At 35.1% G+C, this 18,421-nt stretch overlaps 1 protein-coding gene across 1 annotated transcript in view; it reads left to right on the forward strand.

Moving 5' to 3' along the window:
- PCDH15 (protocadherin related 15) overlaps nucleotides 1–18,421 on the forward strand; it is a 1,264,171-nt gene that overhangs the window by 1,199,103 nt on the left and 46,647 nt on the right. Inside the window, exons 29-30 of the mRNA XM_043926323.1 lie at nucleotides 1,888–2,103; nucleotides 13,310–13,398. Of these exons, the coding sequence (XP_043782258.1) occupies nucleotides 1,888–2,103; nucleotides 13,310–13,398 (305 nt within the window). The remainder of the gene's footprint in view (nucleotides 1–1,887; nucleotides 2,104–13,309; nucleotides 13,399–18,421) is intronic.

Below are 18,421 nucleotides of genomic sequence, written 5' to 3' on the forward strand. Positions count from 1 at the left end.
TTGAACTGCATATTTATGATTTGTACATGTTCTGTGCCAGTTTCTTATACCTCAATAAAGTTTCATTAATGATAAAAAGTTTATTTCAAAGAAAATACTCATGTTAGTCATAAGTGATAGAATAATATTCAGCCATATTTTTGAATGATTCAGTACATCTTAAATTTGCTCCTAGTATATGAAAGAAATACCTTTAATTACTTAATCTAAACTCATTTTAATTTCAATTGGGAGTGTGCTTTTTATTTCTTACTCTATACTTTGTTAAATGAATAAAAGCTTGGGTTTAAAGCTTAAAAATAAACACTTTGATAACTATTTTTTCTTTCTTTTTTTTTCTTTGTGTAGTGATAATGTGACCTATGTTGGAATCTAATTCCTATTCCTCTAATACAGAAATGAAGCTCTGCCATTATGTAAAACATACAGGACATTTAAAAAGATGAACTGGTAGTTCGAGCTTGTCGTATTCTAAAACTGAAAATTTTAACTTTTGAATTTTGAGAAATATTTTATCCCGAAGGAAAATATCTGGATTTTTTTACTTCAAGTTACCTTGTCTAGCAGAGTTATCCTGAAATGTTTTAAATAGTTAAGCACATATATAGAATTTAAAGTTAGAGATTCAAATTTTTGAGTTTTGTGCTGAATCTCAACATGCATTTTCCATTGTTTACTATTATTGTAATTATTTGTAGCCAGACTTTGCCACTTACTTTGTAGCCTTTGGCTTTTCAAATTTAATACAAAATTCACATTTCACTTCCTTAGTCACATTAGCCTCATTTCAAGTGTTCAGTGGCTTGTGACTACTGCATTGGACAGAGGACATTTAGAGCACTTCCATCATTGCCAAAAGTTCTGTTGGACAACACTAATATAAGTACTAGAATAATATATTCTTTGGGGAGTTTTATTTTTGTTAAAAAATATTTTTATAGAATTCTTAGCATTGTAATGATGAATCATAAATGCTTGATATCTGATATTTAATAATAATATTTTAAAATAAGAATAATCAGATAATAGTAATTATAATTAAAATCTAAATGTTACATATCTAGTATCACAAATAAAGTTATATAGCCTTGTATAAATTCACTAAAACTATCATATCCACCATTCGTCTATCAGATGTTTCGCTGTGACAAATTGGCAGTCTGAAAAATTTCCCTGAAGTAGAAACAAAAGAGCCAGCTAATATTTCTATACTCCCAGCTTTATTTTTCAAAAAAAAAAAAAGTATTCTAAACAACTATTCCTTTTTAATTTCTAAGTGTGAAGAAACCTTGACATGTAGATCATAAGTACCTACAGCCAGGGACATTTTCTCATCAGCTGCATTAGTATTCTAACACTCTCTTATGATACGGCATTTACTAATCAGGATCTCTTTATATAACTCTAAACTTATAAAAGCTCTAAATACTGTCCTGGTGTCATCTGAAATACTTTAGTGCATTACTTTAATTTTTTTTTTTTTTCCTTTTAGGAAATAGATCAAAAACACAATTACATGCTATGCCTACTGCACAAGACAATGGTTAGGTAAACAGTCCCATCCTTAAACCAATTTGGATCTCAGCCCAGTGCTGACCCCATTAAACATGCCAATCAAAACACTCGGTTCATCAGTGGGACTGAATTAGTGTCTCTGTCCCTTGTATTCACAGTTCAGTAGTCATTATCCTTCTCATAACAGTTGTTCAACCCTGTGTATACAAAGTCTATACATCTATATAATGGTACCTAGAAAAATATAACTTTAGGAGGACTTTATTGTGGTATTGTTACCCAAGAAACAGCTGTCTTGCAACCAGAAATAAGCTCTTTCATAAAGGTTATTTCTTTCCAGCTTATTTATAACCTGTACTTTTTCCCTCCTAGGCGACTGATAAAGATACTGGTAATTATAGTGCCATGGCATACAGACTCATAATACCACCAATTAAAGAAGGAAAGGAAGGATTCGTGGTGGAGACATACACAGGGCTTATCAAAACGGCTATGCTCTTCCATAACATGAGGCGGTCTTACTTTAAGTTTCAAGTCATCGCAACTGACGACTATGGGAAGGGACTAAGTGGCAAAGCAGATGTTCTGGTGAGTAGATAAAACTTCAGATAAAGGGGGTATGTGCAGTACTAGCCAGGGGTTAATGTTTTAACACCTAGAACTTTTAAATATTGGAAGTAGGTTTTCTAAAACATCCATGTGATTAACTTTCATCTAGGTTGTTACTATGTATAGTTTAGAATATTAAAAAATTAGAGCTTTGTGGTGGTTTATTTTTTGACATTTCAGAAATTAATCATATTGTTTTTGAGTATGACTGTGACAGCATTGTCTTAAGCACTGGTTTTCTGTTTGGTCTGCAGATCTCATTTTTTAATAAAAATTTGCTGGAGCTGCCGACAATTTTTAAATGCTTCACAGAGTTGTGCTGTAGAAATGAAAATGTATGAAACTTTCATTACTATTTAAATTACTTTTAGGACTTTTGTAATTAGGGAAACAAAAAATGTATTAGAGCAAATTTATGTTCCAGCAGAAGTGATTTTCTTTTACCAAACTCCTCATTGATGACATTGGCGACCCTTGACTAAGCTATCAATATATTTGGCTTCAGTCAACAATCACTTTTCTATTCTGTTTCTTAGGCTGTACACAAGCTCAGTGGTAGGTTATTACCAAGGACAGTCTGATATTGACATTTATTCAAAATCATCAACACCAAAGCATCTATCCTATGAAATTGCTACTTTAGAAGTATAGATTATTTAGACTTTTTTTTTTCTGATAAAACTAATAAAAGTTATAAATATCATTGTTACTGGAAATATTTGTCACATAAAGACTGAATCCAGTATAATTTTTCTTTTGCTATTTATACTTTATTAAATCTTCAATTTCCACTGTCCTCATTTAGTTATCAGGACAAGATTAAACATCAAATAGATGCAATAGCTCAGTTGGTAAAGAATCCACCTGCAATGCAGGAGACCCTGGTTCCACTCCTGGGTTGGGAAGAACCACTGGAGAAGGGAAAGCCTACCCACTCCAGTATTCTTGGGCTTCCCTTGTGGCTCAGCTGGTAAAGAATCCACCTGCAATGTGGGAGACCTCGGTTAGGAAGATCCGCTGGAGAAGGGAAAGGCTATCCACTGCAGTATTCTGGTCTGGTGAAATCCATGAACTACCATCCATGGGGTCACCAAGAGTTAGACACAACTGAGTGACTTTCACTCATTCAGATGCAACATAAATATTTTTCTTCTTAGATAATGGTGAAGACCAATCACCATGATTATGATGGATATGAAGGCCAGAACATTCTCATTTATAACAAAGGCCAATGTAAGCGAAAAAGCTTTTGATATACAAAATTTTGAGGTTGGCATAGATTTTTTTAAATCAAAGTAAGATCTGTAAGCTTTATATAATGTCATATTGCCATTTCTCTTCCTGTTAAGGCTGAATAATAAGGCTACTACACTAAGTATAATTAAAATATTTTAAGAACATAAATAGAATATAACTATATAGGTATCTATATAATATGTACATAAGCAATGTTAAGTTTGTGGGTTTCTTATTTGGACTCTATAACCTATAGTGTGTAAATTTAAGATATACCTCTAAAATTATCCAAAATGTATTTAGAAAGATTCAATTCAAAATAATCATAATGTAATATATTTGTAAATCACAATATTTATACAAGGAAATCATCCTAGCAAAATATGTTTCTCTTCAGTCGCTAAGTCATGTCTGACTCTTTACGACCACATGGACTGCAGCATACCAGTCTTCCCTGTCCTTCACCATCTCCCAGAGTTTGCTCAAATTCATGCCCATTGAGTGAATGATGCCATCTAACTATCTGATCCTCTGTCTCTACCTTCTCCTCCTACCCTTAGTCTTTCCCAGCATCAGAGTCTTTTCCAATGAGTCGGCTCTTCACATCAGGTCATAATGCATTTATGATAAAATCTGAAATCCTTTCAGAAAAGAGAAGGAAGACATGGAGAGAAATGACTTATGCAAAGAAAACAAGTGCCAGAACCAAGAAGGAAGGGAAATCGTGACAGTTCTCAACAACTGACAGATATTTACTCAGCTTGGCAGAGTGAGGGAGGGAAAGTGAATGAGATAGGACTGGAGATGGAAGTGTATAAGGTGTAGACCATATTGAAAATATTGGAACTTTTCCCCTAAAATTAATGGGAAAACACTGATAAAAATTTAGTAGGAGTGAATGAGACACAGTTTTTAACTTTGATAAAACTTTCTTGCTTAGTGCAAATCTGATTCTCCCCTGAGGACACTACTTCTGCTGCTGCCTTCTCAAGCAGAAGCTTTTGTTTGTATTTTTTTCTGTTTTTGTCAGTCTTCATACTACCTGCCTGCAGAGTAGGATCCTCAGTGTGCAACATCACTGCTTCTAGGCCCTCCTTCCTTCCTAAGAATCAGCCTTGATTTTCATCATCTGATGGTCACTAACTGCCTCACTTCATTGCTGGGACTCCCAAGCTTTAGTCAATCCCCAATATATCTCAATGAGTTTGGCTCCCAAGTTACTATTACTCCCAAGTTACTTTCTCCAACAATCCTCCTACATTTTGACAATTTCATTATACACAGAGAGGATTCTTCCAATATCCTGAACTCACAATTCCTTGAATGCCTTTCCTCCAATGGCTTTACTTTTCATCCTATTGCAACCACTTAAAACCTGAGTTATTTTTTGCCATTGCCACTTATGACACTCCTTCTATAGCCTGCATTTCAAACCACCCACTCTTTGACCATCATTTCCTTCTCCAGGGAATCTTCCCAACTCAGGGATCAAATCTGTAATGCATTGTAGGCAGATTCTTTACTGCTGAGCCATCAGGGAAGCCCTCTCTTAAACACCTTTTAAATCAAAATTTCTCTCCCAATTCTCATCCAAAACTGCTTATGCCAACATCATCAATGACTTTCACTTATTAAAAGCACTGGTAATCTGAATCTTCATCTTATTTGAACCATTAACTTCCTTTGGTTGATCATTACCTTTACTAGGATTCCAGGCACCGTTCTCTCTTCTTTGTCTCTTCCCTCACTGTTCAGTCCTTCTCAGTCTTTTTTGCTGTCATTTTCTTCTTCTGACCTTTGAGTCAATGTTTCTTAGGACTCAGACATTAATTTTATTTTCCATCTTCACTCTATGACTCAATAAACTCATTCAGTCCCACAACATTAAAGGATCATCTATATATATTAAAACATTAAAAAAAAAAGTTTCAAATTTATATCTTCACCCTGAAGCTCATTCTTGAATTGCAAATTCATGTATCAAAATGTACATGCAGAATTATACTTGAATGTCTACTAAAGACCTATCTGATGTTTGCTAAACTAATCTCCTCTTCCTCATCACATCTCTTCCACCTATAGTCTTCACAATTTTTGCTTGATGACCAAATGAATTTTGAATTCCTTGTGTGTGTGTGTGTGTGTGTGTGTGTGTGTGTATGTGAGTGTGCTTGGTCATGTCCAACTCTTTGTGACCCCACAGACCTGTATCCCACCAGGCTCCTCTGTCCACGTATTTTCCTTAGTCTCTTAATTCCTTTCTCTACTTAACCACACATTTAATTCCTGAGTAAGTATTGTTGTGAATATGTATATATATTGCTATAACATACATATACTTCATATGTGTGCTATCTTCATACTTTTCAATACTTTACTGTTACAGTTTGGTTGATCAAGCATCATGACTCACTTGCATCATTGCACAAACTCACTAACTTGCTCATATGCTCTTTTTTGCCCTGCTAAAGTCTGGCTTTAATATAGCAAGTAAAGTGATATCTTAAAATGGAACTCAGGTCCTGTTATCTATCTACTCAGAACTTTCTAATATTAGCCTGATTCATTCAGATAAATTCTTGGGTTATAGAAGACTACGAGGCCCTTGGTAATCTGACCTCCAATGATCCATTTTCTACTCTTCTCCCTGTAACTCCTTCAAACCTAATAATATTGGCCAGTTTGCTATTCCTCCAATAGTCAAAAATGTTCTCAATTTAGAGAATTTTACAATGGGCTTCCCTTGTGGCTCAGCTGGTAAAGAATCCACCTGCAATGCGGGAGACCTGGGTTTGATCCCTGGGTTGGGAAGATCACCTGGAGAAGGAAAAAGCTACCAACTCCAGTATTCTGATCTAGAGAACTCTATGGACTGTCTAGTCCATGGGGTCGCAAAGAGTCAGACACAACTGAGCAACTTTCACTTTCACTACCTACCATGTTCTTTCCTCACATTGTCCAGGACTAGCTCCCTTATCTCTTCTAAATATTTGTAACAATGTATCTCACAATGAAGCACAGGCTCATCCTCCTAGTTAATACTGCAACTGTACTGCATCACTGAATACTTCATTGTTGCTTTTTTTTTCTTTTTTATAATAGGCTTATCATATTCATGCTTTTTCCTCAGAAAAGCTCTATAAGGACATTTTAAGAAATTTATTTAATTTAATCCCTAATGTATCTCAAGCACCTAGAATAATTCCTGTCATAGATTGAGTTCTAAATTCTTATGTGTTCAGTGAATGAATGGCTCGTCTCCTGCAGTGTAAGCTAGCAGTTCTCACAGTGTGGTCTGTGAAAACCTGTATGCATGGTAAGTCACTTCAGTCATGTCTGACTCTTCGTGGCCCTATGGACTGTAGTCTGCCAGGCTCCTCTGTCCGTGGGATTATCCAGGCAAGGATACTGGAGTGGGTTGCCATTTGCTTCTCCACCATGAAAACCTGAGGGTCCCCCAAATCACTTCAGGGCCCATGAGATCAAAGCTCCTTTCATGAAGATACTAGGACACGATTTGCCTTTTTACCACATTGCATTTGCCCTGCTGCTCCCACTGTATCCTTCATAACCATACATAAACAGGAAAAAAAAAAAAACAGCCAGTTTCAACTAAGAATGCCCTTATTTAGGTGATAAAACTTGTTACTTTTAACAAATATCTTGACTAAAAACTTTTTCAATATTTTCTGTAATAAAATAAGAAGTAGGTATAAAGCACTTCTGATGTGTTTGAAAGTTTCATGGCTGTCTCAGAGAAAAGCTCTATGCAAGTTGAATTATCTGCTTTTTTCAAGGAATAGCTTCTTATTTGAAAAAAAAATAACTTAGAGATAAAATATGGTTATTCAGACTTGAATTTTTGATGGGCATTTACACAAAAATGAATGAGGTAAGACTATCTATTCAAGGAAAACAACTGACAGTATTTGTTGTTAACGATGACATTCAAGCCTTCAAGTACAAATTAGTATATTGGGAAGCATGTTTTCACCACTGTGAGTTTGACAGCTTGCCATTGCTGAGAAATTTTTCTGATGAGATCAGTGGTAATATTAAAGAATGTGATTTGTTTCTTGGTATTGTGTAATGTAATGTGTCAATATTTGAAAAACCGGCAATATTCAGTGAACCAATATTTTCCAAATGACCAATGCAAGATGTTTTAAAAAATTCATAGGCAAAAGGTTCATTCAAAGTGCAAGACAAATAAAGTTATTTTAGTGTAACTGAGCATGATTTTAGATTTTACATTGAAACTAAACTTGAAGAAACTACCACTTGAGTTTTACTTGAGTTTGCAGACAATATACACAATCATTTGAAAGCAAAAAAAGTACTTAAGATACCTCTTCTTTTTCAAGAAAAGTGAGATTGCACCAGAGACCAGTTAGGAAGAAACAGTGACTAGACCAAGCAAGAAACTGTGTGAACCTCTAGAATTTTGCTGTCCATTGTGTTAACTCTTTGCTATATGTGGCTTCTAAGCATTTGAAATGTGGTTAGGTTGCATTTAGACATACTGTGTAAAATACACACTGGATTTCAGACTTAGTATGACAATCATGTAAAAATTCTCCTTAATAAGTTTTTTAGCTTCCTGGTGGCTCAGATGGTAAAGAATCTACCTGCCATGCAGGAGACATGGGTTCGATCCCTGAGTCAGAAAGATCACATGGAAAAGGGAATGGCAACCAAATCCAGTATTCCATGACCAAATCCAGAATTCCATGGACAGTTCCTCTATCCATGGGGTCACAAGAGTTGGTCAGGAATGACCCACTAACATTTTGACTTTTTCTAGACTGATTACATATTGGAATGATAATATATTGATTATATTAGGTTAAGTGTATTATTGAACTAAATTCATTATATTTTTCTCTTTCTATTATGATTACCAGAAAATTGAAAATTACATATCTGGCTTTTTTTTTTTGTCTCACGTTATGTTTATATTGGACTGTACTTTCTAAATTATTTAAGAAGTGAATAGAGAAAAAATGATTTATAAGAGGTTCATGAGAAATAATTTAAAAGGTTTAGAATCTCTGTTTTTGGAATTATGTGTTGCACAAATATTATTTTTTTCTTTTTTTCTTTTCATTATACCTAGTAATTTTAATCCATTACAAAAATCAATCCCAAAAATAATAAAAAGAAATGTTAAGAAAAAGTTTCGTTAGTAATTAGGGCATAAATAATTAAATGAAGCAATTTTAAAGGAGAATTTTAAAAATTTTACTATAATAAACTGAAGTGCATTTGTAAAAATATTTGCATAAAGGCTCTACTGGAAAAGTAATATAAACAAAATCTAATAATCTTAAACACAAATATCTTTGCTATAGATGATAGAAGAAACCAATGATTCAGGGAGATGGAAATTTTTGGAAGATCAAAATTTAAACTATAATAGCTTGTCATCTTCATATGCACAGAGTATATATGTTCTACATAAATAATATGTGTATGTCAATACTTCACAGATATTTTAAATTTTAAAACTGTTTGTAGGTAAGTCTGAGACAGTTACTTCTAGAGTTAAATGCAGTCTGACTTTTTATTTTATCAGAATTAAAAATGCTTTTTTATTTTAAGTGTACAAAATCATCATTTTCAAAATCATTTTCAAAAAATCAATATGTACATATTCCAGAGGACTTTAAATCTTGATTCAGTTTGTTTAACAAATTAAAAATGCTCTTTGAAGTAATTTATCCTTCTGAATAAAGAGAAAGTACTGACAGTCTTTTAAACATAGATGACAGAGTTACTTATAACTTCAAGGCCAAATATTGTTTCTAAATAGAGTCCCCAGCACATGAATTGACTGCATTTGTTTTACTTGTAAAACAAACTTCAAAACTCAGAACTTATTTATACAAAGGGAAGTTTTACCTTTACCCCATACCAAATAAAACTAACATTCTAGTGTTTCATTGATCTACAATTAGTGGAAATCTCTTAGCCATGTGTAATTAATCCTTGGGGGTTTGTTTTGATAGGCTGACTGTGTAACAGAAAACTCCAAAATTTCAGTGGTTTAAACTAACAAGGTCTGTTTTTGTAGGACACAACAATGAGAGCATATATGGTCGGGTGATGTTCTTGACAGTTTTTGCAAATTGAGATTCGGTGGCTCAGTTCCCTTCCATCATGTACCTGTGTCCTGCTCTGTGGCTTCTTTATTCAAACAGATACTGCCAAAGAAAGGGAAGGTTAACACATGGGATAGATTAGAGAGTATTTATTTCTTCTTTTACACTGACTTCCATTGATCAGAACTTCATCATATGGTTCCATCAAACTCCAAAAGAAGCTGAAAAATCTGCTCTTATTTAGAAAAGAGTCCATGATTACTATTTGTTTCAGGCTGTTTGTTTTGGATCAATTTTTTTTTTTTTTTCTTAACATTCTCTCACCCGATATTGAAAGAGAAAAAAGGAAGGGAGGAAGAAATGAGGGAAGGAAGAGAGGGAAGGAAGGAATAAAGGACAGTTTCACAAATCTCATGTAGATTTTTCTAGAGACTTTTATCATGTATTTTTACTACTAAAAACTAAAACAGGAAGCAAAACAAATAACAAAAAAAATATTATATGTAATATGTAATGTTAGTCCTTTTTATTTTTTTATTCAGGAGTGATGCAAAAAGATAAAATAGAGTTACAAAAAGAAGCTGTGATAATCCTTTTTCTAATGAACTTAGATTTTGTGTGTGTGTGTGAGGACAGTCAAGATTCCTGTACATGTTTAAGGAAAATCTAAACATTTGATCCCAGATACCTATAATGAGTTAGAGATACAAGGTTGGAACTGCCAGTGTTAGCAACTTACTCATAGGTGATAATAAGACAGACTCCTGGCTCAATATAGTCTATCTGAACATATGAATTATTAGGCCCACACTATGGTTTGAAAGATTTCAAATTAGTTGTAAATACTTCACATCTTATCTCTTTCCTTGAAAGATGGAAAACTCCAGCAGATCTGGACCTATTTACCCACATCACAATATTCAGTAGAGATGAGCGATAGCTGAGTTCTTCAGAGGAGTCATGTGCTCTCTGATTAGAGAGACTGCCAATTCTCCCTATTATTTCATACTTTTTTGACTGCTTTCCTCATTTAGGTTACCTGCCTGGTCCCTGAAGAAGTTTGAACTTATGACTTCTGACAGGGCATCTATGGGCAACTATATGCAGAGAACTTGGAACTTATATAAAAAATATATGTAAACAAGAGGTTGAAAGTGAAAGTCGCTCAGCCTTGTCTGACTCTTTGCAACCCCATGAACTCCATAGTCTATGGAATTCTCCAAGCCAGAATACTGGAGTGGATAGCCTTTCCCTACCCCAGGGGGACTTCCCAACCCCGGGATCAAACCCAGGTCTCCCTCATTGCAAGTGGATTCTTTACCAGCTGAGCCACCAGGGAATCCCAAGAATACTGGAGTAGACTATCCCTTCTCCAGTGGATCTTCCCAACCCAGGAATTGAACAGAGTCTCCTGCATTGCAGGTGGATTCTTTACCAACTGAGCTATCTGCTGCTGCTGCTGCTGTTAAGTCTCTTCACTCGTGTCCGACTCTGTGCGACCCCATAGACGGCAGCCCACCAGGCTCCGCTGTCCCTGGAATTCTCCAGGCAAGAACACTGGAGTGGGTTGCAACTGAGCTATCAGGGAAGCCCAAAACATGAAGTTATTCCCTAGCAAAATAGTATTCAGATATATAGTGCTAAATCTGCCTAATCCAGACTATTAAATAAATAATCCTGGTGTATATGCATTTACACAATTTTAATTGTGTATAATATTAGATACATATTTTTAATTTTAAAATTTAATATTAAAAACTGCTATTCAGTCAGTCAGTCAGTTCAGTCGCTCAGTTGTGTCCGACTCTTTGCGACCCCATGAATAGCAGCACACCAGGCCTCCCTGTCCATCACCAACTCCTGGAGTTTATGGCAAATAGAAGGGGAAAAGATGGAAGTAGTGGCAAATTTCCTCTTCTTGGGCTCCAAATCACAGCGGACTGTGACTGCAGCCAAGAAATCAGAAGACAGTTGCTTTTTGGCAGGAAAGCAATGACAAACCTAGACAGCATGTTGAAAAGTGAAAACATTACTCTGCTGATAAAGGTTTATATAGTCAAGGCTATGGTCTTCCCAGTGGTCATGCACGGTTGTGAGAGTTGGACTGTAAAGAAGGCAGAATGCCAAATAATTGATGCCTTTGAACTGTGGTGCTGGAGAAGACTCCTGAAAGTCCCTTGGACTGCAAGGAGATCAAACTAGTCAGTCTTAAGGGAGATCAACCCTGAATATTCACTGGCAGGACTGATGTTGAAGCTGAAGCTCCAGTATTTTGGTCATGTGATGCAAACTGACAACTCATTGGAGAAGACCCTGATGCTTGGAAAGATTGAGGGCAGAAGGGGAGAAGAGGGCATCAGAGGATGAGATGGCTGAACAGCATCACCAATGCAATGAACATGAACTTGGGTAAACTCTGGGAGATGGTGAGGGACAGGTAGGCCTGGCGTGCTGCAGTCCATGGGGTCACAAAGAGTCAAACACAACTGGGTGACTGAACAACAACAGGTGTGTATAATATACATGCAGGACAGCATATTTTTTGAATGTCTGGGTAATAAAAGATTACATGTTCTGAAACCTGTGTTTAATTGGGATCAAGATATGAATGTCTCTTTGTTCTATTAGAGGCATATTTTAAAATTGGATATTTAAATTTTTTTCATATTTAAAAATTGGAATGATACTGTAACTACCTGATACAGTTATTTATAGAATTAAATCAGTGTCAATTCCTGTGTGTATGTGTATGTAAAGTACTTTCAGTTCTGTCCAACTCTGCAACCCTATGGACTGTAGCCCACTGGGCTCCTCTGTCCATGAAACTCTCCTGGCAATAATACTAGAGTGAGTTGCCATGCCCTCCTTCGGGGGATCTTCCTGATCCAGGGAACGAACCCAAGTCTCTTCAATCTCCTGTGCTGGCAGGCGAGTTCTTTACCTGGGAAGCCCATTAATTCCTGTACTTTTGAGCAACACAGTAAAACATGTATTGTAAGCAGAAAATAAATGCTATTATTTTTCTTCCATTTTTCTAAATAAGAACATAGAAGGAACTCTAAATATTACATGAAAGAATGGATTCATAAACAGTATTAGATTAGCTTATTTCAGCCCCATCTGTAGTTTTTATGTATTGTCATCGTTTTAGTCACTAAGTCGTGTCCAACTGTTTGTGATCTAGCAGACTATAGTCCACCAGGCTTCCCTGTCTGTGGGATTTTCCAGACAAGAATACTGGAGTGGGTTGCCATTTCCTCCTCCAGGGGGTCTTTAAGACTCAGAGATCAGATCTGTGTCTCCTGCATTGGTAGGCGTACCCTTTACCAGTGATCCACCAGGGAAACCCGAGTTTGTATGTGTATATCTCTTTATCTGCACAAAGTTGGCTAATGCAGACATGATTCTGTATTTGGTGATCTCATGGAATGAATTATTCTAACTATCCATGTCCCAGATTCTTAATGACAATGAATAAAGGATCTCTTAGGATTTATAAAATCTGAAAGTTTGGTTTTCCATTTTCCTGAGTGTTCTTAAGTAAGCCAGTTTTTAAAAAAAATGTACAAAACCACATTTGTTTTATGCTTTTGGAAAAGTCAAGAAAGCAAATGCAGAACCAACGGTAGTCGAAGTCACTTAGGCTTCTATAACATCTAAGTAAGCAACTATTCTGTCATTCCCAACCTTTTCCGACATATATAACAGAGATTATGTAGTTAGAAATACCATTGATGCTTAAATTGGAAACCACTATGTCTTTGCATAGTAGAAAAGAAAAATGTTGATTTTTGATTATAGAAATGTTAATGAGTAAAAGTCAAATGAATTCTGGTTTTGTCTTTCAGGTCTCCGTGGTCAATCAGCTGGATATGCAAGTCATTGTTTCTAATGTGCCCCCTACGCTAGTGGAAAAAAAGATAGAAGACCTTACAGAGTAAGGGTTTTGCTTTACTTATATATTTATTTTCATATGGCTATAGTTTTTTATTGAATTAGGTCATTTTGATCATTACAATGTTCAGACTAAACACACATTTTTAAAAATACCTTCTTAAAATTAAATTTAGGTCACTCTTATTGAAATAGGTAGCTTCATTTGAAGTTTATGATGATTCTAAGATTCTTCAAATAAGAATGAAAATTAGATGTGAGATTTTATTCAGAATGCTTTGATTGATGGGTCAACATAAACTCAAAATACTGCACATAAGAAATAAGCATAACTATTTGAGGATATATCTTGATTTTGTGGCCCCAGAGTCTTCAAAAAGCTCATTATCTCAGCAATCCAGCTAGTCCAAGAAATGCAATTTCTCTGAGTGATGTGTCTAAGTGGCTAAAGCTTATTCTTCTATAATTTTTCAAGAATGTTAATTCTTTCATATCTTGATTCTAAAATACATGTCATATCCCTCTGCCTTTTGAACAGTGTATACTCTACATGGCTGAATATGTTGACTCAAAACTGTGATTATGAATTCACAATTTCCTAATATTCTAAATATTATCAAGAATTATTAACATGTCTTTACTATTTCACCCTTAACTACGCTAACCTAGCCTGCATCATTTAATAATTTTATAGTGATAATTATTAGTTATTCCTTGTCTTCTATTGAATTCAACTTGACAGATGTCAATTACTGTTAATTTGCCTCTTCAAGTAAAACATCTTTATACTTCTGTGTTGCCAGAAGAAACTGTAGATAGACAGTTAACCTGTTACAAACTATGTGTCAAATAAAATACAATAGGCACTGATTAAGGCATGAGTGACTCTCCTATAATAAGAGCATATGTGCTTTGCAAAATTACTTCCTGGTGCTTCACAAAATTTAACCTTTTTTGTCACATAAAACATCCTATGAAAGAGGTGATTATCAACATTTAAGCATGGAATAGTGATCAGAGAGTATCTTGTTTACTTCTGTAAAAGTGGTTTATATATGCTTAACCTTTATTAAATAGTAGCTGATTACACCTGAAAAAAGTTAGCATCTTGTCTGTCTCTTAGCTGTTTTAATGTCATCTATTGGAACAGGCTTTTTCTGATTACACCATCCAAAAGAGATGACACTCTTTTCAACCCCTGCTTTTGTTCAAAGCATATCTAATATTTATATTATATATCAATTTAACATAAGCTTTATAAAGATAGGAAATCTACTTTTCACTATTATAATTCCAGTTATATAGTAAGCTTTTGATGCATTTTCCTGAATGAAAGTTTTGTGCAAGCAAAATCATGATGTTCTTTTCTTCATATTGAGACAAAATTTATAAAAACTGAAAATGGGAATGTAAAAGTATAATTTCATAGCAATTATATGATTTATTCCTCCTACATAGATATGAAGATTTGAAAAAGAAAAATCAGGCATCTTTGAAAGAAGTTTGGACTTCATATAATATTGTGCTTGAAACACAGCTTGGGCAAATAGTTTAATCTTCCCCAGACTCAATTTCACCAGTTGTTGACAAGATAAAACTCCTTTCGTAGAATATTGTGAGAACTAAATAATATAAGCCATCTAGGACTCTTCTAGGACTATGAAATTTGTGAACATTCAATGAACAATAGATATTCTATGCAAATGAGGTTAGTGACCCAAAGTCAGTAGGGTAAGGCAGAGAGATCTCAGAGTTTTGGCATGTTCTAGTCAAAAAATATAGTTTAGTAATGGAGGCCAGATTATGGATTATGGATTCAAGCAAATTAGTTTGATGTCAATCTTGTGTTCCTTTAGATAGAATTAAACATACATTTGTGGGACTCCCCTGATGGCTCAGTGGGTAAAGAATCCACCTGCAATGCAGGAGACATCAGTTTTGATCCCTGAACTGGGAAGATACCCTGGAGGAGGAAAATGGCAAACCTGCTCCAGTAATCCTGCTTGAAAAAGCCCATGGACACAGGCGCCTGCCAGGCTACAGTCCAAAGGGTTACAAAGAGTCTGGCATGACTGAGTGACTAAGCACATAAGTAAACCTAAATTTGCTATTGCAGTAAGCATAGCAGGTGCACGCCAGATTCCCTTTTACAGGATGTCTTTTTTTTTGTTTGTTTTCTACAATCTGTTAATTTAGAGATTTTTAAAGACAAAAATTTTGGGTCCCTTTTTAAAAAGACATTTTTTCCAGGGAAGTTTTATATCATTGTAAAATAGAGCAGAAGATACAGAGAATGCTCATATACTTCTCCTTCAACCCCCCTCACACATAGCTTCCCTCACTATCCATATCTTGCACCATAGTACATTTGTTACAATCAATAAACCTATGTTGACACATCATAATCATCTCAAATCCGTAGTCTACATAGTGTTCACTCTTGGTGTTGTACATTCTGTGGTTTGGACTACTGTATCTATCATTGTAGTATCATACAGAATAGATTCACTACTCTGAAAAATCCTCCATGCTCCAACTATTCAAACCTTTCCCACTAACCCCCAGAAATCAGTGATCATTTTACTATCTCCACAGTTATACCTTTTCCAGAAGACCATACCCTTGGAATCATATAGTTTATAGTCATTACGATTACTCTTGAAATCAACTTTAGCAGACAGAAGATGGAAGTAGTGATAAAGACTGTTAGATCTGATTCAGCACCATGAAGCCCCAGATGCTCCATGTCCCAGGGCTGGGGGTGCGAGAATGAGGGCATAATGAAAGCATACACATAGACAAAGTAGACAGCAGAGTGACAACTTGGTACTTAAAAATAGGAATTTATTATTCCAAAGATCAGACTAACCAATATATACGTTTCCTGTAGGTATTCTTAGATAAGTCACATCACCTTCAAAGCCATCTTCTGTATTTCCTGAGACATCTCTATCTTAAGACGGAAAACAAACTCTATATGATCAACATTTTTATGTTTCTCCTTTGTGTTTGTGTTCAGTCGCTCAGCTGTGTCTGACTCTTGAGACCCCATAGACTTTAGCCCACCAGGCTCCTCTTCTCCATGGGATTTTTCCAGGCAAGAATACGGGAGGGTTGCCATTTCCTTCTCCAAGGGATCTTCCTGACCCAGGGATCAAACTCACTTCTCCTGCATCTCCTGCATTGCAGGTGGATTCTTTACTGCTGAGCCACTAGGGAAGTGGCCAGATCATAATCCACAGTGTTCCTGATAAGCACAAAATCAGCACAAATTGAGAGAGTAGATCAAAGAAAAATGTAATGATCTAATAAATTCATTTCACAATTGGGAAGATTTTTCAAAAGAGGTCAATGTCCTTTGATAACTAAGAGCATGATGCCTGGAAAATAGAATGCTCAAAGAGTAAATGTTAGCTGCTATAGGAATGATAATAATTACTTCCCACTTTCTTGGAACTGGCTTAAATAGCTCTGCTAAAAATTTTTTTTCTTTTATTACTTTGTTTTTTAATGCTTATAGAAGTAACCAAATGACCTTTTGCAATGAAACACATGTCTTTCTAATTATATTAATATATTCAGCAAATTCTCCCTTAATGGGAATCTGTGCCCCTTATGAGTGGCCTCGTATGTTTGCATTTTGAGGCATCTTAGATTGATCTTAGCATTTATCTATTCGTGAGCATTGTTTTTCTGTTACAAATTCTTGAGATTAAGGTGTAGGAGAAATAGCTGTGAGGGTAAGGTTAAAGAGATCTTATATAACATACAAATGATTGGCAAGAGTGTCCAAAGAAGCTAAGAATTGTTTGCATTTTGTGTTTTCCTCCTTGCTCTTTTCACTTCACCATGAAGCTCATATAAATAAAAGATGCTTGAGATTCTAAAATTTAAATGGTAAGAATCTGTGGAAATGGCATTTTCAAAAATATAGATAAAAGAATTTAGAAATATTGTGTTATAATATAAATCAGAATTGGTAACAGGTCTTAGAGTTGGTCAAATGCTTCTTATTTTCTAAATACAATATGAAAATTCAGTGAAATTAGGACTTTATTGATGTAGTTATTGCTTTGGTGTGAAGGAGCCTAATAGTTCCATGAAAAATTTACAGAGCATCTGAAATGAGTCAGTGTAATTAATCCATAGCTCCTGGAATAGAGCTTACAAAACATACTTTAGAAATCTGGCCAAAATGTGTATTTCTGGGATAAGAATTATAAAATCACTTCAGAAGAAAATCTAGGAAACAATAAAAAATAAAAGCCAGCACTTATATTGTCTTAAATCTTCATAAGACTTAGTGTTGAGAGGAAAGGTGGAGTTGAAAGGCAAATCAATAAACACATTATCGTTGATCATTTTTATCTACATTTTGCTCTAGAGTTGGGAAGCTGAGGGAATTTTCTATAAAGGGATATGTTAATAGCTTACTAATAATAAATTAAAAATAATATTTGTACTTTTAATGATATTATTTAAAATTTGCTGCTTCATTAAATTAATTTTGTTATTAAAATATTTAACTGTTAAAAATAATTAGTAATCACCATAGCAAAATCCTTTTGTAAATAAAACTTTATTTTCAAGAACAGGTAAGGCTGATTTAGCTAGTGGGCTCTAAATTAGCAATTCCTAATTTGGAATTATATTTTGTAGAGAGAAAAAATTTACAATGCTTGTTTTTTCTATTCTAACTCCTATAAGAAAACACTTTAAAGAAACTCTTGTGTGAAATTCCCAAGTGATATATTAGCAGTTTTTCCTAGGAAGGCTTTTCCTTTTGAATTCACAGGATCTAGGCTTAAGCCCTGGCCCACTAGTGGTTAGGAAGTCTTAGACCAGGAAATTAAACTTTTTGATTCCTAGTATCCATATCTTGGGGCTTTCCTGGTGGCCCAGTGGTAAAGAATCTGTCTGCCAATGTAGGAGATGCTGGTTCAGTTCCTGGGTTGGGAAGATCCTGTGGAGAAGAAAATGACAACCCACTTCAGTATTCTTGCCTGGGAAATTCCAGGGACAGAGTAGCCTGGAGGGCTATAGTCCATGTGGTTGCAAAAGTGTCC

Source organism: Cervus elaphus, chromosome 15 (assembly GCF_910594005.1).
Source record: "Cervus elaphus chromosome 15, mCerEla1.1, whole genome shotgun sequence".
NCBI lineage: Eukaryota > Metazoa > Chordata > Mammalia > Artiodactyla > Cervidae > Cervus > Cervus elaphus.